General features: G+C 50.7%; 1 protein-coding gene across 1 annotated transcript in view; it reads right to left on the bottom strand.

Annotated features, from left to right (window-relative positions):
* The window catches only part of HS3ST4 (heparan sulfate-glucosamine 3-sulfotransferase 4), a gene marked incomplete at its 5' end in the record, with an annotated part of 62,569 nt that continues 41,252 nt past the window's right edge, over nucleotides 3,116-24,432 (bottom strand). Inside the window, one exon of the mRNA XM_021411753.1 lies at nucleotides 3,116-23,491. Coding sequence (XP_021267428.1) covers nucleotides 22,855-23,491 — 637 coding nt within the window. The remainder of the gene's footprint in view (nucleotides 23,492-24,432) is intronic.

The raw sequence follows: 24,432 nt of genomic DNA, 5'->3' as shown, positions 1-24,432 counted from the left end.
GAAAGCCCTACTTTACATTTCAAATACTTTGACAGAGTTTTCTCTTCTCTTTTTCTTGGATCTTTAATGAAAGCTTTTAAAAGATACTCTTTTTAAATGGTGATGGCTTCCCACGGGACATGCCCGTGAGGACGTGGGGAAGGCGCTGCATTCAGAGGCTGCACCAGCCACTGCCCCACGCTGCGCTCAGCTTTCTGGGCTGGTGCTCACCTGTTCCAGCCGAGTGGCTGCGCGTGCCCATGGGGGAGGCTGGGGGAAATGCCGGCACAGCCGAGGCACCGCGGCTGCAAGCATTTGCCTAATAGGCGCTCGGAAATGCATCCTGGGAGCTGGGCCTCTTTCCTGAGCGGCAGCTGTTTCTCTCCAGTAACTATGTAAATCCCAGCGCGTTCCCAAGTGCACCGCGTTGCTGGCAGGCTCCAGAGGCTGCACGATGCTGCGGGGGCTGCGAGACCCCGGGGTCAGCTGCTGTACTGCAGTGTGAGCAGCGCCATGTGAAATAGCTGTTCTTGGGTACTTACCTGTGGAACAGGGTGGTACACTTTATTATACAAAGTGCATCATGCTATGAATACTATTAAAATGTTCTACCAGTCAGTAAAATTGCAGCTTACTCTGAACTGAGTGCAGAAGTGTAAGAGCCAGCAGCGCTTCAGCATTCCCGTGGGCTGTGCTGGGCAGTGGGTGTCTGCCCAAAGCACACAGACCTGCACGGCTCTGCTCCAGCTGTGTGCTCTGCCACCACACGTGGATGTGAACGGCTGCTTGGGGCAGGTGGATGCCATGCACAGGTGCTGGTGCTCAGCCTCACGCTGCATCCCATGGCAATGCATGCCCATGGGCAGGGACACTGGGCATAGACAGGGCAGGGAACTTCCTCTGGATCGAGCTTCCAGGTACGTGGTTTCCATCTGTTGGGGTCAGAAAGGGGAGAAGTTGGGCAGGGTGGATGAACTGCTCCCTGCCTGCTGCCTGGGCCAACCCAATCCATATTTCAGCATGTGGGAGGGCAGGTTATTTCCTGGCTGCTTGACATGATTGCAAAATTCAGTGGAAGAGCTAAAACAAACAGACTATAGAGTGTCACATTCTGTTAGTGCTGCAAGGAGAAGGGTTGTCACGCTGGCAAAAAAGACATGGGAGAAGCCTGAAAGCAACACAAACACCGATGTCTATCTCCATTGAATATGCTCTGCTGCAAGTGGACGTCAAAGCGAGAACTGGAGCACCTCTGCTAGCTGCCAAACATAGTGCTGAAGTCTGGAGCACTAACCAAAGCTGATGGAAGTGTATTTATTTAAATTGTCAAGATAAATTAACTTTTAAAGCCACAATGAAAAAGTCTTAAAACTCTGTGCTGCAAATCAGGGGCATGAATATTCAGGCACATGCACTCATTGAATTAGTTTGTTGCAAACATATTTGGAGGCAGCTGTTCATTTAATAATCAGGGATAATCACAGAAAGAGACGACCGGTTACTCCATCTAAATTGCATGGTTAAAATTATAATTTTATAACTATATCTCAGCAATTAGATTTAATAGCTATGAAAATCCAGCAAAACCCAGTTAAGGAAAAGCTGTTATTCTTTTAGTGTGGAAAAGCCAAGGTCGGATTTGAGCTGCTGCTACACTCAACCAGCAGCAGATTCCCCAATGTCTCCTTCCTTTCCTTCCCACGAAGTTCTGGGCCGAACAGTCTAATGCTAAAACTCGTTCAGGCAAGGGTTAATTTGTTTGGCACTTCCTGTCTTCATTACAATATTTGTCCCAAGAACAGATTAATTCCTCTCATTCTTTCTGCCTTTCCAGCCTTTTGTCACGGGAATGCATTTCACAGGACTGTAATGTTTGATACTTGCTCTGAGTTATAGCTGTGCCGTATGCTGTAAAAGTTTGACTCTCTCGGTATTGTACATTTTGATTCTGCCCCTGCAGGCTATAAACAACCCAAATTACCTCTTTCTTTAGCTTCCAAGAGGACTAATCCCCTGTCTAGTGCTTTATCAGTCAGTTGAGAAAGAGTGAGACCAACCTGCCAATCCAAACAGAATATATTGAAAAAATCATATTACCACAATGCAGAACCTCGCCGTAATTCACCTAACAGCTCAGCTAGTGAAAGCCTAATGCTGTGTCCACCTCTTTTACTGTAATGAGATCAGCAGCAGATTAAACACCCATCCACCTACCCACCCACCCATCCAACCATGAATCCATCCATCCATCCATGCAACCATCCATCCATCCTTTACACACTGTCCATCTTGGACACCTGTTGACAGTGTGAGCAGCTGCAGACTGGTCCCCCCAGCTGGGACCCCTTTTGCCTCAACCCCTTTTGCCATTTTGCTGATGGGGACTGTGCTGCAGGAGCAACCCAGCCTGGGGACAGGGCAGGGGCGACCCGGCCTGGGGATGCAGCTGTCATGGGAAAGGGAAGCAGAACTGCCCGGTGCCGCTCCAGAAAGGAGCACACCAACCAGCAGCAAGCGGCTCAGCAGCTTGGCTGTAACACAGGCACCCAGACCAGCACGGGTTGCTTCAAGGTTTAATGCTATATTAGAAAATGGGAGGTTAGAGCATGTTCAAGAGGAGAGAGAAATTTATTGTTGCCCTGGCCCTGCAGCAAAGCAGAGCTCAAATAACCCAGGTGCGGGGAGGACTATAAATCCCCCAATGGCAATCACGCTGTGAAAAGGACGGTGACAGCAACAGCAAAAATTGGCCAGTTAATATTTCTCTCATCTGAGTGAGAAAATAGCAACATTTAAAATGAAAACTCTGCTGAATTATGCAAGGAGAGAAAAAGTGAACACTGTGGGCCCTTCGCAGACTGCTCATCTGGTGCCGTGCTGCAGGATCATAGGTCTGCTCCCCACGCCGGGCTCTCTGGGCTTCCATCACATCTCCATTCTCTCTGTGGGACACCCGCAGTGCCTCTGGGCAGTTCTGGGCACACGGAGGGTTTGTGTCCAGCGGGACCTCCTGCTGGGTGGGGGTCCTTGGCAGAAGGTCCCAGGAACTGTAAGGACCACATAGCACAAGGGAACATTTCAGCTCGATGGATGCCATAAATTTCCAGCATTTATTTTTGTTTTCTCCTCCAGGTGAAGAGAGCAGAAGTAATCAATTCTCCCTCATGGCTGACCCTGAGCTGCTGTGGGCAGAGCAGGCAGCATCTGCCCGTGGCACCACTGATGATGTGGAGATCAGCAGGACATCCTTGGCCACTTTGGCTGGACAGATCTGCCCTTAAAAACAGTACTTCCATGGGCAGAAAATACAAACAGTGAGGGTGTGCTGGGGGAAGAGATCTGGATCCTTCTGGTCTGACACCTGCAGGAACTCTGCTCTTAAACTCTGGAGCACAACTGGCACCAGGGACAGCACACGCTGCTCCGCCAGCACCTGCCTGCAGTGCGATTTAAGAGCCTTCACGTCTGTGTCATTAGCCCATTAATCCCGCACCTTGCTCCAGCCTCCCACCACGGTGAGGATTTATGGGTCTCACAGACCAATTTCCTTATCCCAGGAGGAAAATCAGCATCTTGTTACAGGTAAAATGACAATAAATGAAATGGCCGTTAATTTACGATCTTGCCACACAGTGGCACTCAAACAGATTCCTATTAATGGCTTGTTATTATCACCATCCCATACAGGGCTAATAACAGTTCATGGGAAAAACCACATCCAAGCCCAGAGTCAGCTCTGGCTGCAGGGCTGCGTGGGGCATGGCCACGTCAGGGGCTGCCTCACTCCCCATCACCTGGAGCCTGGCCCCACTGGGACCTCCTGCCTTTCCTGGGGAAGAAACACCCCAGCACTGCTCATGAAGCTGTCCCTCTCTGTGTGATTTATAATTCAGAACCTTCCTTTTGCAAAGGCAAAGAGAAAAGCAAAGCTGAGCCAACTGCATCTTCCCCAGGGGCAAATGGAGCCAGAAATGCACTTGTAAAGATGCATGTTGGGCCGGTGGGGAAACCTTGTGCCCCTCTTTCTCTGCTTCCCTTTGCACTGTAGACAATCCCAGGGGACTGCTGCTTGCTAACCAGGAGCTCCACTGGGCAGCAGTTTCATTTTCGATGCATTTCACTCGCGCTCACGGTAAATACAATTGTAGAATGGAATGATGCAGGCAGACTGGCGCAATTCCTGCTCAGCTGAAGGACGAGGCACCGGGCTGCTGCCAGCCCTGCCCCCGGGAGCCACCTCCTGCATGCACAGTGACGGTGCTGTAGTGTCAGGTGCTCGCAGTGGAGCTGGCAGTCATGCTCCTGCAGGCGCAGAGCTGAGAGCTGCTCCAACAGAGATCAAGGATGGGGGGTGCCATGCAGGATGGAGTGGAGCAGCGGCTGCTGCCAGCTGGGAGAGCTGCCAGGGAGCAGTGCAGAGCTGATTCTGCTGTCTGCTTGCAGCTCAACAAGCCCAGGAACATTGTCTTGACGTTAAACAACTTCTCGAAAACTTCAGCTAAGCAAGAAACATTGTAAAACCCAAATAGAAGCCAACCTTTCTATGTGATCAAAGAGATCAATTTGGGCTATAAATGAAGAACAGTTTCCTCACTGAATTGTACTTTTCAAGAATGTTAAGTTGCTTCGTGTGGACACTCCCAACTTCTTGGAATCCTGTCCTCTTTAAAACTCAACATGGGCAAGGCTCGGTGCAGGGCCCCAGCACAAGCAAGGATCAGTGCAGGATCCTGGCATGGGCAGGGATCAGAGCAGGATCCTGGCATGGGCAGGGCTCAGTGTGTGCCCCAGGGCTGTGCATTGTACCCCAGCCACCAGCGCCCGCACGCACGCAGCGCTTCTGCTCTCACTGTGCGATGTTCAGTGCTCAGTTTGCTAAACAGATCTTTTCATGACAAGGAAACATGCTGGGAACTGGGCTTCATAAACACACTTTTGCAGCAATAGAACAGTATAAATAACTGCTCCAGTATATCTCCCGCTGCCACTTTTATTTACATTTTAAGTGACCTGTTATTACTGACCCCTCTGCCATAACCGCCTAATTGAGAGGAGGCCGCGGAGTAAGCAGGGCCGATGTGAAAGTGCATTATGCTAAATAATTCATAACAAGCACTGTGGTTGTTTCAGTGATATATGTAAATAGGGGAACCTTATTTTTTAACTTACAGCCTGTGTTGGTTTATGAATTTTAAAAGGAGAAAATCTTCATTCTCTCGTTCGGCGCTGAAGAGCGTTTCTTTCTCCCTGAAGTCGCATCCCCAGAGCCAGCTCCTGACTGCGAGACAGGAAAAAAGTGCTCTCAGAGCTCGTTCCACGCCAGCACATTTTACATCTATTTGTCCCTTTGTGTTATCTGCTGCTCAGTGATGGTCCCTGTGGGTGCCACCAGCAGTGCTGAGGTCGGACGCTGGCACTGGGATGGGCACACAGCACCAGTGTGGTGGGGCAGCGCAGAGCATCCTTCCACCACGCTTTTGTCTCCTGACATCAGTGCCTGTGCTGGACAGGACTGAGGGCTGCACTTATGCAAGTGGAGGGATCCCCACGTATACACGTATACAACCTTTGGTTGTCACAGTTCCCTGCTTTGCACAGGAAGGTTTCCTGCCCTCCTTCCAGGAGCTGCGGTGTCCCCATCTTGGAGCAATCTGGCTGCTCCGTGCAGCTCCTTTGCATGCCTCTGTAGGACTGTGCAGGAGATGAGGGCGGAGGTGCAGAGGTGGCACACATCACTCTCGGAGCAGCCTGAAAAGAGCCAACTGCAAATGTGGTGGAGGCTGCAGAACCCCACTCTGCTGCCTGCTCTGCTCACCACTGTGTCTAACAAGGAAACTGCAGAGCAGGGCAGGGTGTCTGCCATTTATAGACAAGTCACCCTGCCTTGCCAACACAGCTGACAGCTAATTGCCTACAAAATGTGAAAGTCAGACCAGGCTGCAGCCTGGACAAAAGCCATGAGATGTTCCCCTCTTGTTCCCTGTAGTCCCAGCGTGGGGAAGTGCTCTGTGTGTTTTGGGCACCGCAGAGCCCTGGTTCCTGCGGAGCACACTCATGCTGCATGCTGGTGCCTGTGCAGTGCTGAGACCTCCCACATCTTACAGCTCACATGAGAAAAGTACTTCTCTTCTATCACCATTTTATTCCTGCTTTTAATTCAACATCATGTTTCCTCTTCCGTTATTATGAGAGTGGGATAAGAGGAGCTCCCAGATTGTCTTCTCAAGATCATTCATTATTTTTTTCATTCTTTTTACCTTGTTTTCCTGTCTGTCCTTATTTGAGATTTTTTTTCAGCCCCTGATATTATTCCTGTCCCTCTCTAGTTCTCATCTATTCCTACAATACCCTCCAGAGATAGGGTAATCACTCCAAGAAAATTGACTTACATTCAATGGCAAAAAGCTTCATTAAAACCCAGTTAAGGTTCCCAAAGGTACCTTCTGTTCCTCAAAAATATTCAGCAGAACTTGTGCTTTCAACAAGACGAACTGAAGAGTTATGGTGCTGCCCAGATGGGGCTGAAGCAGTCGGTGGGGTCCTCTGTGCTGCTGTGCTCACCTCGAGGGGCTGTTCTGCAGCACTGCTCACCCCTGCAGCAATGCTCATCTCTGCAGCAATGCTCGGCCCTGCAGCACTGCTCACCTGTGCAGCACTGCTCACCCCTGCAGCAATGCTCATCCCTGCAGCAATGCTCAGCACTGCTCAGCCCGGCTCACAGCAGCACCTGTGCTTGGCTCAGGGGAGCAGCAGTGCAGAGCTGTTTGTCTGCAGCATGCAGAGCTCACTGTGTGCAGCCTGGAGCAGCACAGAGCTGCTGCAAGGGGCATGGGCAGGGTGAGCTGGGAAAGGGATTTCCCCCTGCTTCAGCTGCCCTCAATGTACCACCTGAAAGTTGTCCTGGGGTTCAACACCACATGCGTTTCTGTGCAGCACTCCCTGCAAGCATGGCAAAACTTGCCATAAAATAACATGGAGAGTCAGTCTCTTTTCTCCTACAGCAGAGGAGTAATTACCACTTTGTAAAGCTTTTAATTTTTTTAACGCTGCGTATAAATACTACTGCTCAGGAGTTCAGAGGCAGGGATTTTAAATCTAATCCACATTTAACAAGGCTATTAAAGAAAATGTTTAAGCTGCCAGAATTTAACTGATTACAATATTTAATAAATCTTACCCCCCAAAAAAATGTCTTGAAGAAAAAAAAAGGAAAAACAGCAAGGAGCCAAGATCACATGGCTTTTATATATGCACTACTGAGAATGCTTTAATGGGAAATGGAAACCCAAAAGATGCAATAATCCTGCCAAAAAGGCCCACAAATGTATTATAAAAATGTTTAAAGCTCCATTTGAGTTTTTCTAATTAACTCGATAATGACACCAGCGTCCCCTCTCTATCAGTCTCCTGGAAGATCCGATGTGTCTTGATTGTGAGAGCAGCAGCAGAGTGAGATTTCCCTTCCCGGAGCCTGAGACAGCACTTTGAAGCCGTCCTGTGGCACTTGGTGGCTCCCTGCTGCTGCAGGCAGGGCAGGAGGGAGAGCTGCGCCTGGGGAGGGGACGGGGTGCGGTGGGAGCACGGGAGGCATTTGGGAACGGCATCCCAGTGAGTTAGCAGGGGCACGCTTGGAGATGGCATTTCTCGTTGGCTGAGTCAGAGAAATGGCCCTGAGCCGCGGTGTATATTCTCTAGGAGATATTAACTGTAGAAAATCAGAGGTCAAGGTAGAGCTATATAATTTCATGGTTGAGGACTCCGGGCTGCAGCAGAAACCTCAGTGCTGTAGGGGAGTGTTGCTGACAGCGCCAAACACTCAGGCTGAGGCATGGCCCTGGGCACTCGCTGCGGCCCAGGTGGGGTGGGGGGCAGAGCTGCCCCTGCCCCCAGAATCCTGTTTCGGGAGCGCTCCGGGCTCTCAGATCTCCGCATCTGGGCACAGAGACACTGCCTGCTGCTGCCGGGCAGGACGGGACCGTGCCGAAGCGGTGCTGAATCCTCCAAATGCCCACGGGATGGACCCGAGCTCCCTAACTGACTTCCAGGGCTACTGCTGGCACTTGCTCTTTGGCTTATATGAGGCAGGATTCGCTTTTCAATAGCAGTTGTCATCCTGAGCTTTTCAACTGTGTTCTGTGGCTCTCGCTCCCTCTCTGCAACTTGCACACCTCACTGCAGCACAGATGGAGAAGAGATGAGGTGTTCCTGTGGCGTGCCCCCAAAGCAGTGTGCTAGGATTTCCTATTTTCCCCACCTTACCTTGCCCCAGCAGCACTGCCTTTGGCTGCTGCAGTCCGTTCAGTGCAGGCTGTTGTGGAGCACAATATTTCAGTGGCATATGCTATGGAGCCCAGGAACTGGCAGAATTCAGTTACATCAATGTAATTGCCTTAATCAGCCAAACTTGTAATCTCATCGAGGGAGTGGGGGTGGTTTGACAAGCTTATTTCCTATTGCTCTGTGTGAACTGGAATTATCCCACCTGTTAAATCTTTATAGGTTCCTCTTGAGTTTTCCCATTATTTTTCCTTGGCTGCAGTTACTCCCCAGTAGTTTATAAAACATCTCTGTAACTCCCCTGAGGGCAGCTCTTCTGTTCATCCTTTCTAAATATCAAGCTCCTTATTTGTCTCCTTACAGTTTTCCAGGGCTTCATAATGTCACCTTAACTCCAAACCTGAACAGAAGCAAACAGAGATGTTGGGCACTTTTTCATTTTGCTTATTCTAAGAATTCATGGACACAAATTTTTCAGACATTGGATATTGTAAGAATCACCATCACTGGTGTTGTGACAACCTCAGCAAATAACTGATGGAAAATACTTATCTGTGTGTGATAAATGGGCATAATGGTTCCGAGTCAGAACAAAAGTATCTGCTGAATGTGTGGAAAAGATGCATACAAGTCAGGTACGTGCACAGGGGTGCTGGGCTGCACGTCCTCACCACACAGTCTGCAAGGCAGCAGCAGTCGTTGTGTTCCTCAGCTACTGCCATAGCCTGCCTGCAGAAAGCAATGGCTGTGCTCGTAACTGATAGGGGACACGTCACATGCGTGGTCACAGCACTCCCTTATGTCTTTAGTGACAAGTGCTCAGATGCATCTTCGCACTGTACAAATGCCTGGTGCTTACATCTGTCAGGCACGAACTCATTAGCCAGGTGCGTTCTGCAGATCGGATCTCGAGGGCCGTCCCGCGCTGGCTGCAGGTGCTCAGGCAGCGGCGATGCTGCCCCGTGGGGTTGTGCCACTGCTAAGCACCCTTCAGCTGGCTGCTGTTGCCTCCTGGTGGGGTTGTACTTCTGCTTTCCCCTCCAGCTCAGCACGATTGGATTTGCACTGCCACATGTCTCAGCGGCGTTAACCTGCGTTATTCAAACTGAGGTTTGGATAAGGGGTTTGGGATGAGAGGTGGAGCTGGTCCTAATGGGGCTCTTCTGGCTCTGCTCTTTCTTCTGCAAAGAGCAGCTGTGTGTGACGAGCAGGTTGGCTGGCTCCATGCTGGGAAGGCTCTGCCGTCCCCACAGCCACGCACCCTCTGGGGATGGCTAAGGCGGCTCTGGAGGCACCTTTGCAGCATCTCTGCTGTCACATGGAAAATGCCCTCAGAATGAGCCTGGAAAAGTTAATCTGTGTCTGTAGTGTGTGCTGTTGTAGGCTTTGGGTGAGACACAGTCAGGGCAGGGTTATGCTGAAAGCAGCAGTGTGCTATTTGGGCAGCTACTCTCCCTGGTCTGGGCAGTGTGAAGCAGCTCTGCTAGCACGTGGCTGACATGACAACCCTTGAGGTATTCATCTCATGCAGCAATTCCACAGCTTCAGTGGAATTCATAAAATGTGCCTCGACGGATTCCCTGAATCATCGCAGCAGGACGTCTAACCCCCACCGAGACCGGGAGCGTGGGCGTCGCCGCTACAATAATTGTATTTCTGAAGCGTGTCTCTGCTGCTCAGGGCCCAGCACAGATGGGCTCGGAAGGGAGACCTGAGGAGGAGACATGGGAGGCCGGGCAGACCCAGGGATTCTTGGTGCTCCTCGCACTGCAGCACAACTGGTGCCCTCCAGCCCACCTGCACCCAAGGGCACGGATGTTTGCCATCCGGGGTTCATTAGCAGCTCTGCGTGTCTCGAGGTGGTCTTCGGGAGAGGGGCTTCCAACTGCTCTTGTGTTTGTTAAAGGTGCTTCGTGTATCATACAGAGATATACAGAGTATCTACTGTGAAAAACAAGAGGTGGGAAGAGTTGAGCGGCTTTATTGGCTCATTCACTTACCAGCGCATGCAGCTCCTTCCTGGGCTGTTTGTGCTCAGAATGGGTTTTTATTGCTTAATTCTCTGTAAGTGAAGTGCTAGCAAATTGTAGAATCCTATTGCTTAACATGTAGCATTAAGTATTGAACTAGCAAAAGAATCAATTACAGGTTTGGTCACTGATTAGCTTGACTTTTTATGGAATTTAATGTCAGGTCTCATTGTAATTCTGCTCTTTAATTTGGAAAATACAACACGTGTGGGAGGGAGAGCAGCTCTGCTCCAGTGCTCCTCCTGCAGCGTGCAGTGGGATGGATGCTAAGCCCCGCCGAGCTGTGCAGCCCTGGGCTCTGCAGTAGGACCACCTCCCGTCCTGGGGGAGCTGCACCCCAACTCCCTGCCCGTGGCCTCTGGGTGCCCTTCCCTGGTGCTGCCTTTGCTGATGGACAAGTGCAATTGGATTTCCAAATCACAGCAGCTCTGATTAAATTCACTCTCCTTTTCCTCTAGCCAGAAACCCTTTAATTCCTTTTCTTTCGATTGTGCAGAGACCCTTCCGTCCTCCACAGACCCTTCGGCAGAATGTCTGTGCTGTGCCAAGGCTGTGCGTGTGCCACTGCAATAAACTGGAGACGGCTCCAGCACAAACAGCGCGAGAGCGGCAGCTTTTCCCTTCCAGCACTGAGATTTTGGAGGCTCCTTCTCGTCTGGCGGAGCTCATCCCCTTGCAGGAGGAGATCTGCTCGCATACTAATTCATACCATACCCAAGCGATCCCTCTGCATCCTGAATGAGGACGGTTTGGGAAATTAAAGTTTGTAGGAAACGCATCAAAAATCTGATGTCCTCAAGCAAGACATCTGTTTCTCCACCCACCGAAGGGGAGGTATCACCAACACAGGGATGGTCAGCAGAGGATGGGGGAATGCCTTTGCCAAAGGTGGGGGGTCTGCTTGGTGCTGGCATCCCTGGGAGCTCAGTGCCTGGGGGCGGGGGTGGTGCATGGCCGCGCTGCACAGCGCTGTGCTCAGCATGGTCCTGGTGCTAGGCAAGTAGTAAATAACAATAATGATTATGAAAGCACTGTGCATGTGCCCCTAGGGCTCTGCGAAGAAACTTTCACACTGAAAGCCAACTGGAACATTTTCCCCCTTGCCTAATTCACAAAACATGCCCATAAAAACAATAATTTATCTGTACAAGGGCAATTCCCTGGGTACTGAAGCCAAGATTGATAGTTTCTGACTGCATCCTGTCCTAGCAGTGCAGCTCTGTGGAATTCCGTGGAACTCTGCAGTAGAGATGAAGCTTTTGACATTTGCATGTACAGAAATCTTTAAATGCAGTGATATTTACTGCCTGGGATTAAATTCTGGGGTAGGACACAGCTGTGTCCTCCAACTTGCTCAGCTGCTCCCCAGGCTCTGGGCCTGGCTCACCCCCAGGTTTGCAGTGCTGGTTCCTCTCTTCAGGGTTGACTTTCACATCGTGGCTTTTCAATGTGCTTAAATCAGTGCGGTGTTTAAAATTCAGCTATGTTTGTCGGAATTCAATTACCCCTGAAGATTACACAAAGATTATCAAAGTTGTAAACAGCAGAATATGCTCAGAGATCAATGAAGCGCAACAAAGACCATATTTAACAGGAGAAATAAAAGTAAGGGCATGCTGGCAAACTCTGACAGTGGAGCGTAATGTCGCATCATCTCGCTGAAGGTTGGGAAGTAATTGAAATCTATGTTATAGCACAATATATCCCTGCACAGATTTGCAGTCATGGAGCATGGTTTCAGCTCTAATATCCGAGCAATTCGTTTGGTTTAAGGAGGCGCAGGGTCTGGGTGGCTCTGTGAAATGCTGGCGTGACCTAAAACCTCGTTGCAGAACAGCTCCCTCCTTTGCAGCTTGCAGGGTACGTCTGCTTCCTTGACCACCTTGTTCCTGTATCCTGAGGATGCACCTGGATATCTCAAAGGTTGCTAATGCAATTCGCACGTGCAAAACCATCATACGAGGCAAAGAAAAGGGAATTTACAGCTTCTGTAGTGGTTCCCTGGCCTGTGGAACCTTATGTTAGTGATCTGGGGGGAAAATATTGAATATGTATGCACCTTCTGGGAAAATCTTTACATATGTAACACAAGTCATGGATACGAGCTGAAGATCTTTCGTGCACCTTCGGTGGAACGATCCCCACGCATCCTGCTGCTCAGTACCGCGTTGCTCTCAAGGAATTCCATTCAGAGCGGGGCTTGTTCGGTGCCAGCTGCTCTCTGCTGTGGGCACCGTGCTGGAGCATGGTACTGCCCTGCTGCGGGCAGAGAGCTGCGCTGTGCAGCAGGACAAGAGCCCGGCTGCCAGCACCTCTTCCCAGAAGCCGCTCCAGTGAAAAGTCTGTGTGCCCCGGGGCTGCGGGCTCTGCCCTGGGCCCCTTCCCCCCGGCCCTCATCGTGCCCGCAGAGCCCTCCTCCGCCCGCCGCACCTCCATCATGTTTGTGGCTTCCCATTGTCATTCCGCACGCAACGCGGCCAGCTGATTTTTCTTCCCTTTAATATATTGCCGCTATAATACCAAGTCTAGCAGAACAATGAACTCCAGAGGATGGAGATGCCTTCCTCCTGTTTTGCAAACTAAACATAATTTTTATTTGCGCTCAGATTTGTGGCTCCTGCGGGCGGTGCGGGGCGGGAGGCACCGCGGGCGCGGAGCTGGGGCCGAGCGCTGCGCCCGTCCCCGCGGCCCCGCAGCATTGAGATGCAGCGGAGGACTCCTCCCTTTGTCAGGCTCCGCGGGGGCTTCCAAAGAAACCCTTCAACCCAGATTAATTACTGTTATCTGTACCCGCTGGGGCCCGGTCCACCTGCCTGCCTCTCGTCTGCCGCAGCGGAATGCACTGGAATTCTCATTCCCTTTCTGCTTTTCTTTTCTCTCTCTCTTTTTTTTTTTTTTTTCTTTTCCTATTTACTTCTGCTTTAATCTGCATATTATCATCAGTGCAAAGACCTCTGAAATAACATCTGACAAATGATGCCTATTAAAAAAAAACTCCGCACTGTCCTCTTTCACCGCCTTCCAATTTGGACTAGCACTATAACTATGCATCAATAGACAAGCAATATTATGTTAAGAACATGATAAAATACCAGCAGCTTCATAATGGCAGCAGCCAAATGGTAATTTCTGCTTCAGAAATTGGTCATTTATTTTGCTGGTCTGTTCTTACGTTCAAATTAGATGAAGTTTAATATACTGTAAAATTGAATGTATTCTATCCTCTTCAACAAATATGGCATGTATGAAATGATTTATGGGTCCTACAAACCTTAAAATGTTAAATAATCTCCTTTTTCCTTGTGCCTTAAGTCAGCGATGCCAAATAGTTTAAGTACAGAGGAGCAAAACTTTATTAGCTCCCATCCTGATCATCACTTTATTTTGCTGCATTTACAGAGGCAGGAACAGTATTTAACATATTAGACTGAGTTTTAGAAGCAGCCATATTAATTGGTACATTAATTTTACCCCATTAACTGTAATTGGTAGGAAAGCAATTCTTCCCGGGTGAATGTTGTAATTTGTGTTCTAAATTTTTAATGAAGTCACGGTGGCACTGCAGATGCCTCAGTGAGGTGGTTCCGGACCCGGCCCTCGGGCACTGCCGGCGCTGTCTGTCTCTGGCTGTGCCCCTGTGTGGGGCAGAGCGTGGGGCTCCGTGTGGGCAGGGGCAGCTGCAGGATGCTGTCCCTTTGGCTGCTGCTGGTGGCTCACAGCAGTGCCCAGGACAGGTGCCAGCGCAGGGCAGCACAGCGCTCCTCCAGGCGTAGGGAGGCTCAGCCGTGGGGCAGGAACACTTTGCCCTGCCCAGCCTGGCAGCATCTTTACCCCTTTCCTAAGATCTGGCCCAAGATCCCAAGGAAATAATTCCCAGGGTGGCTGCCCTGGCTGCGGGGCGCATTGATGGAGGAGGTGGGGACAGCTGAGGGGCGGGAGGGTGGCTGTCCTGCTGCACAGTAACCTAAGAGCGACTTGTCTCCTTGCCCTCAGCTCCTTCCCTGATCAGCCCCTTGTCCTTAAGTGTAAGCTCAGAGCAGTGCAGGCTCCTGCAGTCCCCTGGAGCTGCAGCCCTGCGCATCAGGATAATGGAGAAGCATTTTATTCTGTTTATTTGCTCTATATAATTTTTCCTGCTCTCGCTGACCCTTCTGGGAAGCGTTCCACCCTTCAGTCTCTTTGCTGGGTGCCAGAATTGTTGAGCTGAGGCTATATTTGCATTTCATATTCTAGTTAAACCAACATCATCAAGGTCAGAGATGCTGTTGAATTGGAAAAGTCTAGAAGGCAGCAATCCCCTTCCGTGGCACTCGCAGGTTTCCAGGAGCAGTGCAGCTCCCAGAAGCTGCCTGGAGGGCACCGTGCCTTTGCCACGGCCGCTGTCTGTGCGCTGCACACAGGTGCACCCAGTGCTGTGCTCTGTGGTGCAAAGCAGCATCTCTTCTGCTTTGCATCTCCATTCATTGTCTCAAGGTCTGCTCCTAACCAGACGCTGGGCAGACACTGAAATAGATTGACAGAGGAACGGAAAGACTGAGAAAATTCTGAAAAACATGAGGAGCCCACCAGCTCCCAGAAGACAGCTGGAATTTATGCCCCATTTCAGAGCACAGCCTCAGTGCAGAGAGGTCAGTGTGTATCCATGTGTGCGTGTGTGTTCCTACAAACATACTTTAAAGACTGTGGCTGTACAGAGCAAAGCACCAGAACCCAGTGATTTTTGCATCCGTGCACATGCCTTTCATTAAGGAATGTTTCAGATGGAAAAGCAGCTGGATTTCTGATGTGAAAGGACAATCCTGCTCAAGACTGAGAGCTGTTTGGAATAAACGCCAGACGCTGTGTGATGGAGACATTGCACAGAGACTTAATGCTGGTCACATCTCTCTTCTCTGCCAGTAAGTCAAGGATGTGTCTTTGCTATTGTATTTGGTGACTCATCTTTCAAATAATCATCTCTGGGAGAATTTTGTGCCAAGATGAAAAAATGCCAGGCTCCCAGCAGCGCGCGCGTGCCTTTCTCTGCACACAGCCCAGGAGGGAGATGTGGGCGGCTCTGCTCCTCCTTGCACACGGCGCAGCTGGGGGCCACGGGGCTGGCATGGCCCTAATGTGGGGCAGCCCCACTTTGGGTTTGGGATGGGAGCAGACGGACACAAATCCTGGAGGAATGCGACGCTGCCTCTTGCTGGCCCCGCTCACCACAGTTTGACCTGAGAGTGGGGTGAGGTGACTCCAGGTCACCTGCAGAGCCCGTGGGTATGGGACAGCTGCTGGCACTGTGTATGCCCACCTGGAGCCCGAGCACCTGCACCTGGAGGCTTCCCTCAGTCCGAAGTATGCAGATGGGCTGAGGAAGTGCAGTGCAGGTTGCTAATTAATTCAACAGGCTCACTGTTCCATAACATCAAACCTACACAAGGAGGATGTGCTGGAATTAGCTTCCCCTGGAAAATATTTTCTTGCTGCTTAACAAAAAGTTACTCAAACTTATTAAACACTGAACAAGAATGTGAATATGAATGAAGCTGTAGGTACCATGTGGGCTGGATGCAAGCAGCTGTCCCCACAGACAGCAGCGCTCCTCCATGGCACCAGGAGGGCTCCAGTAACAGATATGTGCCAGGCGATGCTGGAAAGCACCAATAATTGTTTGTAACCTGTGAGAAACCCATGGTGTAAATGGCACCGGGCACCGTGCTGCGAGCATCATCTCTGCCCGCTGCCTCCCAGCTCTGTGCCTGCTTCCTCCAGCTCCATCACTACTGGGCTGTGAGCCGGCACCTCCATTACCACAGCTCTGTCTGCACTCAGTGCTTGCCAAGGGAATCCAAAGGGAACTGCAAATATCGTCTGAGAGCCCCACCAAAATGACTGATGGAGCTGCAGGTGCTTTCCAGAGCAGAAAACTGCAAAGCTCCACAGCAGGAATGTTTGCTATCACCTGGGCACAGCTGAGAAGGGAGGATGGGAGAGTGCTTCAAAACCAGGGAGAAAAAGACTCTAACAGAAAGGATTTGACAGATGCAATCAGGCCAGGAACTGAAGGAGCTAAGGACAGAGAGATGCATTTGGGCAGAGGAGGGAATGGAGCAGTGGTGCACCGGGTCTATGGTTACATCTCCAGAAGCCCCGTGCTCCTGCAGAGCTCACAGGGATGCCACGAGCACAGGGCTGTGAGTCCATCATTTGGCCTGGCTCTTTGTTTATATATTCGAAATGCAAAAAAAAAACCTCCCATCTGAAAGTGAGAATTTTTTTTTATGGTACCTTGCTGGTTTGGGAGCTCCGCCACTGCAGACAGATTAAGACAGTGGGACGAGCCAGTGGCATATTCCATCGCCTCGCTGAGATGTATGAAAAGACATTTTTCCTTACAGCATTATAAAATCTCAAGTTGGGGGAGAACTTAAAGATCATCTAGTTCCAATCCCTCTGCCAACCACCAGCCCAGGGCTCTCCATGGCCTTGGGCACCTCCAGGGATGGGGCACCCTGAGCTCTCCGGGCAGCAGTGCCAGGGTCTCACCACCCAAAGAACGGAGGATATATGGAATGGAGATTAAACTCACAGTTCTCTGAGTTATAGAATATTTTTAGCGTGTATCTCTGGGAGCATAGGGTTGTTGGTTTTTTTCCTTTCTATGAGTAATTCCCATATTGTAAATCCAGCAAATCTACTTTGCCACGCAAGTTGTCATGCCTTGGAGGAAGACACCAGACTTATGATTTTGTTATTAAGCCTTGCTATAAGGAAATGTTAGTTGCACCATTTCTCAACCTTACTCTGTAGGGATGTCCTCCAACCAAATGGATGAGCAGAGTATTTGCTGCCGTACCCGCACTTCAGCTATCTAGAAACTGCAAAGCCCTCCTCAGCAGGACCTGCTCTTTGCGAACTCGGACAGATTGCGTGAACTGGAGAGTGGCCAAACTGCAGCCCAGATCGAGCCCTTTCGCAGAGTCACTCATGAACTGTCTTTTCAGGCTGCTCGCATGCCAAGGGGCGGCTGCTGCGGTGCCAGTGTTTACGATTAAGAGACCACTGCAGCTGGCTCAGGGGGTGCTGAGAGCTCTTAAGCCAAAGCCAACTTCTGAGCAGTGAACCACGAGCATCCGTGGTGCCACGGGAGTGTCTTATGGTGAGCGTGAAGCACCCATGGGGCCACTCCCCTGCCCTGGAAGCACTGCCCCGTGTGTGTGTGCAGCTGTGCAGCCCCTCGTCCTGCCTGGCACCCCACTGCCACCACTGTGCCTCCGTCAGCACCAGGACACGGCTCCGACCGCTCGGTGGCACCTGGTACCGTGCGTCACTGTGCCGCAGCCCCGCGGCTCTCCAGACAGGCTGTGAAGGATGCTTACCCCATTAATGGGGGTATATTTATAACTGTTTATCTCTGTCAGTTGGGTGGAAAATTGCCAGATGTGTCATTTGCCTTCATTACACAGACATCTCTCTTGTTATCTGGATCAGTGCTTTTGAGCAGTGTGTCACCACCGGAGAAAAGCTCATTTCTTCTGCGTGATGTCGATGTTTGCAGGATCTGCCTCAGAGCAGTGTGGAGAGCAACATCCACAGAGACAAGTCCCTGTACAGGACAAATCTCTGTCCCTGCCACTCTGGCTATTAATCTTGTGGAAAGAGAAACAAGGAGCAGAGCCGAGCACTTCCTTCTCCTTAGCCCTATGCAGCAGCACAGTGCTTCTGTCCCGACTGCAGACACTCCTGCAGAGGCAGCAGAGCCCTGCAGACATCTCCTCTAATGCAGAACTAGGGAGAAAGGTAAAGAATGGATTTAACAGGAAGAAATTGTCTCTGAGTATAATGTCTTTCCTTGTTTCCCATGAAACAGTGAGATTTCTTTACGGACAAATAGTCAGAATAGAGTCCATTACACTACACGCTTTTTGCCTTGAAACACAAATAGCTGCATATCATATAAGTGTTTGTTATGAGGAAATGTGTATGCGAGGGAAAGTTAGACATTACGCCATTATTTCATGCGGAAAGCTATTGCTAAAGGGAGAGGATTACTTACCATATTAATTTGGTTCTTCAACTTCCCATCCATCTCTCTGCACACAGAGACTTCAGCTGCAAAATGCGGTGCTGGGGTGTCCCCAATTCCATTCCATCCCCCTCCCAGGTCCCGTGCAGGGGCAGTGGCCGTGGGACTCCAGGTCCCAGCAGGCAGCAGGGGCATCTCAGTGCTCACTGTAGCTGTACTGAGCTCCGATGTCCCAGTGTATTGCTGGGTTACAGCACAATTCCTGTGAATCTGTAGGTAAACCTTTCTGGGGAAAAGCCTTCTGATCCAGCAGCTCTATCCCTACCCTAAACGCACATGGGAAGTGCTCGTCCCTATGTGCCCATTAGACCTTGCATTGCACCTAAACCTTCCAAAAGATCCCTGGTGGTGGTACAGAGCTGCAGTGAAGTGATCATCAAAGCATTCCTTCTGAGTTCAAGTCTTCCACCTGAGGGTGGCAGAAAACACTGTGCCAAGCAGGGGGAAGTGAGAGCATCACTTTGCTTTGGTAAGCCAGCCTGGGAGCCTGGGGGTCGCAGCTTTTGGCACTGAGCACTGTGGTGCTGCTGCGCCAGGTCGGGGCGGGCAGGGATGGGGGCTGGAAGGAGCAGTTCTGTTGTGCTGGCAGCTAGAGCAGGTCATCGCGGATCTGCAGCTTGGCCATTAAATGATCCTTGCGTTGCTCTCTTCCTGGGCTTGGTGTTAGAGAGCAGCTCTTTGTTCCAGCGTGTGAAAGCCAAAGGCTGGAGCCCTTGCCTGATGCTCTGATTTCCCCTGCTTGCTGATGTAGGTGCAGAAGCCTCAGCTGCACGCAGGATAGAGGAAAACAGTAAGCAACAGGGTCTTATATCATCATCTTGTACGCTACCTCATTCAAAGGGCTCTGTTTGAAACCTGGCACCGACATGTACAGAACATGTTGCATTTTTGCCGGAACCTCTTCAATCTGGTTTGCGAAACGTCCTGGAGGAGGTGACCTTGGACGGCAGGCAGAGCAGCAGAGCTGCATAATAAGAGCATCTCTGCATCGGTGGCAGCCTGTTGGGTACAGGGCAGTTAATAAATAATGAGGATGTCAAAGAGAACAGCAGGGAATGGGAGCAGGTAGCAGCTCTGCAGCCAGCTCTCTGACAGCCGCCTGGCAACGTCCAATTATGGGGTACTGCGCTCAGCCCGGTGCGGGGCTATGGGATCCTGCAGCGAGGGAGGCTTAGCAGAGCTGCATGGCACTTAGCAGAGCTGCATGGCACTTAGCAGAGCTGCATGGCACTTAGCAGAGCTGCACGGGTCCACCCAGAGCCCCTCCCCATGGGAAGAGAAAGCTGCAGCTCTGAGACACGGCAGTGATTGTACAGGGGTTGTCCCGAGGGGTGGACTGCGTGCACCTGCAGCCCAGGTGTTGTGCATCTGAGCACCCCTCAGGTGTGATTGATTTTTTGATAGCTCTTTAAACATCTGGTGAGAAGGGACTGCTTTCCAAACAGCAAAATCTGCACCAAAATGGTCTTGATTTGAATAATAAGTATTCCGCTGTTGTTTGGTAAATACACCCAGTGTTAATGGTGCCTAATGGTGCCTGTAATTGGTGTCTAAAGTTATTTAAAAGTAAATTTACTAGAAAATAATTAGCAATTTTATAGTTCACTACTTCCTAATTTTGTTGATAAAAGTTTTCTAGCGGTTTTATCAGATGACACAAGAAGGCCGTGCTGCAAAATAGCTCTTTTTTTCAAGTGAGCAGGAAATTGTGCACACAAAATAGGATTAAAAAAATTTTCCCCCTAATTTCTTTGCCTGGCAGCCAGCCCTCTCCCTGCTTTCATTACAAACTGCTTTACCCTCCATCAGCGGCGAGGGAAACCTCCCAGGTGCTGCCGAGGGATCTGCTCCCCATGGCTTTGGCGATGCCCCTGGAACTGGGAGGGCAGTGGATGGCTGCAACCAGTGCAGGAACACCCCCTGCCCACCGGGATACCCCATTGCAGGGCTGCAGCCGGGGCTTTCTGCTGCCTGCTCACCACTGGGGGATCTGCACCCCCAAAGGCTGTGCAGTCCTGGGGCCAGGCTTGCCCAGGGGGGATCACAGCTGGGGTCCCCTCCAGGCTCATGTGGGGCTGAGGAGGAACAGAGCACAGAAATGCAGCTGCTACACCGTTTTATTGTTTAGTGCTGTGTGCAGTTGGAGATGTTCATACTGTGCAGTACAGAGGGACACGGACAGACAGAGACGCGTTTGGGAGGCGGTGAGAGCACAGTGGTTGGGTTTCAGAAAAGACCAACAATGCTCCGTTTTCAGTCTCTGAACCATGCAGCACCAGCCCTCCAGAACAATGAATCACCCGTCTGCGTATAAAATTAAATATAATTTATGCTTTGCTAATTGAAATCAAATACAAAATTCAATTTCCCGTGTATTGTAATGCTGACATTTGAATAGGTTTTAAAAAAAGGTATTATTAACCTGACTCTCTCTTTCGGCAGGCCGCTCTCTGGCCAAATAACTCCTCTGTCAACGCGCCGCATTGGCGATGCAGCCGCACACGTCTCAGCAAGCAGAGCGCAGCCCCACAGCCCGACCCCTCAGTGCCATGGGCTCGAGGTCATGGCTGGTATAAAAAATAAAACTCTGCAAACATGGCAAGAAGTGCGGAGCAGGAGGGTGGCGGGACGCGGGTGTGGGTTCCCAGGCATTGTCACGAAGGAGATGTGCGGTGCTGTGTGCCCCAGCCCTTGTCCTCCTGCTGCGTACATTGGTCGGCTCACGCTGTGTTGCACTGGGGCAGCCCACGCTCGGGAGAAGGCATGACATTTTAATAGCATGTGACACACCATGAAGTTATTCCTATTACATACTTCCAATTATCAAGCAAGAATTTGGGGGGCCTGAGGATCAGTAAAAAACGGTAATGCCAGGACAGGAGCTGTTTTTAAACCTAATCCAGGCTGAACTGATGTGACTTCAGCAGGGAGCTGTGCTGTGCCCCTCCAGCACGGACCACGGTGCAGATTTTCAGAATGAATCCAGCTCTTTCTGCTCCCAGTCCAAGGCACCAGCTCTGCTTTTAGTGTAATGAACCACACGACAGACCATGAAACCTGGAGCAGGTTCAGCTTTTTAGCTAATCTAACACTGATTTCATTTGGTTAGTTGGATCAATGGGGTTTTCTTCCCCCCTTAATCACAACTGAGTCCTGGTCCTCCCAAAGCCACCTCACACTGCATCTCTGCTGCTCCCGAGGGCCCAGCACCACGAGGCACCGGGAGCTGTGCAGCAGCCGCAGTCCTACAGGAGGGCAGGAGCAACACTTGAGCTAGAAATCACCCGTACAAGGGGAGCATTTCCACAGCAACAGCTCTGCACTTTTTCTTTTGCTCTCTCTTTCTGTTTTTCTCTCGATAACGGTCAGGGAAGCAGCAGCTGCTTCAAAGTGCTGCTGCCTTGCTCTCTGCTGGTCCCAGCGCATGGCTCGCGACGCGCTGCTGAGGATTCAGTTAAGATACGGGTTTGTTCCATAGCTTCTACCAGGATTTGCAAATTTGGCTGAGCGTATGACTCGGTCATTTCTACTAGAACACACACATATGTTTGCGGAGCAGTGCTCACCCTGGGAATTAACTGCTTTTTTGTAACGGATTTGAAGTAAAGACAAAGGCTGCTTCGGGACTTTGCGCAGCCCGTTGGCAGCAGCCAGCAGCAGGAGCAGGTCCGCGAGGTGCACGTGAGCCACAGACCCAGGGCCACGGTGGGACAGCTGTCCCCATGGCTGGGATCCCATGGAGAGCGCCCGGCCCCCAGGCAGCACCCAGGACCTGCAGTGAGGCCTTGGAATGTGGGGGGAAGGCCCCGATTCTGGTCTCACTGAGCAGCCCTATGAATTAGAACGGTTCTCTCCTCGTACGTCAGAATGTTTCTCTTCCATCAGTGGAGCTGCAGTCACCAGTGAGAGGAGAATCGCGCCCAGGTTTTGTGGCACTTGGTAAGTACGAGTTTTAGTGCAACAAGTAACCGGAACATCTGGTGCAAATTATGTTTCTTTACAGAGTTCCTTTGCAGCATAACTGGCTTTATTCCTTCCACACACAAATGCCAAGGTGCTTGTGAATGCATGGCCTGAATTCACCAGATCTCATGCTGCTGCGTGAGCAAAACTTTAAGCCAGGGAGGGGGAAATCAGACCTCTTGGTTTGCGGTGCTGCTGGATTCCACATGCCACCTCCTGCTGCTGCCTGCATGGCACAGGGACACGCCAGCAGCAGAACACGGACACGAAGTGCCCACCACCCACAGCTGCACTCCTGCCACCTTCTCCTTCTGCCCATTCCCTGATCCCTCAGGAGGGGAGAGCCCAGGCCAAAAGCCTCAGAGGTGACACGTCACCAAGGTTTCAGAGCTGGCCATGCTGTTCGCCTCCAGCTGCAGCCCCGACCACGCAAGTGTTGTGCTTACAAGCCCAAGCCTTCAGCCCTGCGTGAGTTCTGGGTCTCTAATGATGATTCACATCTCAAAAGGAAAGAGCTCTCTTCCCGATTTCTTGGTTCTACTTCTCACTTTCTTCCCGCTCCCACTCGAAATCTTGGCCTGTCATTTGGTAAAACATGACATTGAATGGTTTGTAAAACTTCCTCAGTCTGTGGATGACGTCGGGGTCTATTTTGGGGTGAGTCCGACCCTTGGACTTGCCCAAGCACCGGGGAGCACTGCTGTCCTCCGGCTTCTTTAGACAGGGGAACCCCTTGGTTTTATTAAAATAAAAATGTTTCTCTGTCACAATCCTCTTGAGGCCTAAGAAGTCCTGGACCTTGGCCATCTCCCCGGCTGGGTCTGTAATGAGCCTCTCGCCACTGACAAAGAGGATCTGGGAGAGGGGGAAGTACTGCAGCCAGTTCTCCAGGTGCAGCGCGTAGATGCCGATGCGGATGGCGCTCCAGGAAGCGTCAATCAGCCCCAGGGTCCGGTTCTTGAAGGCCAGCACCTCAAAGGTGGGGATCTCCGGCTTCTTGGAGAGCGTCTGCGTGTAGTCCGAGATGGCGCGGGTGACGGGGTTGCGCACTACCACGATCAGCTTGGTGTCCTTGGCCATGGAGTGGATGCGCCTGGGGGCCTCGTTGGTCACAAAGTAGCTGGGGGTCTTCTCCATGGTGATCTGGCCATCCAGCGTCTTGGGCATCACATCCCTGAGCAGAAGCAGAGGGAGAGGGTTAGCAACAGAGAGCAGACACCGGCGGCCCCTCCTGCCCCGTGCAGACACTCGTGATGGGCCATCGTGATCCCCAACCCATGAGCCTGGGGACCAAAGCGCTTCTGGATTTGTTTCCCCTTGGACCCCAGATATGGTGGGCACCCGAAGTGTTAAATTAGCCTCGGTAACACATTATACAGTCAATTCGCCATAGGCATATGTAGACAAAAGTTAATTGACAATAAACCTGTACAATACCTGTCTGTTCAGCAAGCCATCTGCTTCCATTTGCTCAATTAAGTCTATTCACTTCAGAGCCTTGTACCAGAGTGGTGCAGTTAGGATTACACAAGACCTTTTTGTTATGATGACATGCTTTTAAATGTCTCAGCTAATAAAACTTAATACAGAATAAGATCCCCTGCTTCTAGTACAATAATTAAATTTATTTACTATCTTGTGTGTGAGAAAGAATGACTTTTCTTTTATCTCTAATTCACATGCTCTGTCAATAATTAATTGCTGCTGGGTTTTGAGCTTCCTGTGCAAGCACTTTTATTAGCCAAAAGGAATTTGCCTACCGGATAAATTAGCATGTAGCAAGACTTTCCTGGATAGCATATTACCGTACTGTAAAATGAAACTGCAGCAAGATAGCAGTTATATCTAAGAAAACAAAGAGGCAAATGCTTGTCCCAGCTGCCCCCGTAGCAAGGTGGAAGAAGCGACGCGATGTCCCTGCAGCGTGCTGCAGCCCCTTCCCAGCCCCGACAGCTGTCGCAGTCTCACTGTGCGAGCATTCAATGCCACAGCGTGTATGCTTAAAGGTTTTACAGGCACGAGTATTGACTGCTTCTTAAGTGTGTTCCAACAATATTTTTATCTTAGGCTTTTTGAATACTTGTGTGTATCCACACCCACACGAATTGCAGTTAG

Source organism: Numida meleagris, chromosome 13 (assembly GCF_002078875.1).
Source record: "Numida meleagris isolate 19003 breed g44 Domestic line chromosome 13, NumMel1.0, whole genome shotgun sequence".
Taxonomy (NCBI): domain Eukaryota; kingdom Metazoa; phylum Chordata; class Aves; order Galliformes; family Numididae; genus Numida; species Numida meleagris.
This window is presented reverse-complemented; position numbering and strand designations above follow the sequence as displayed.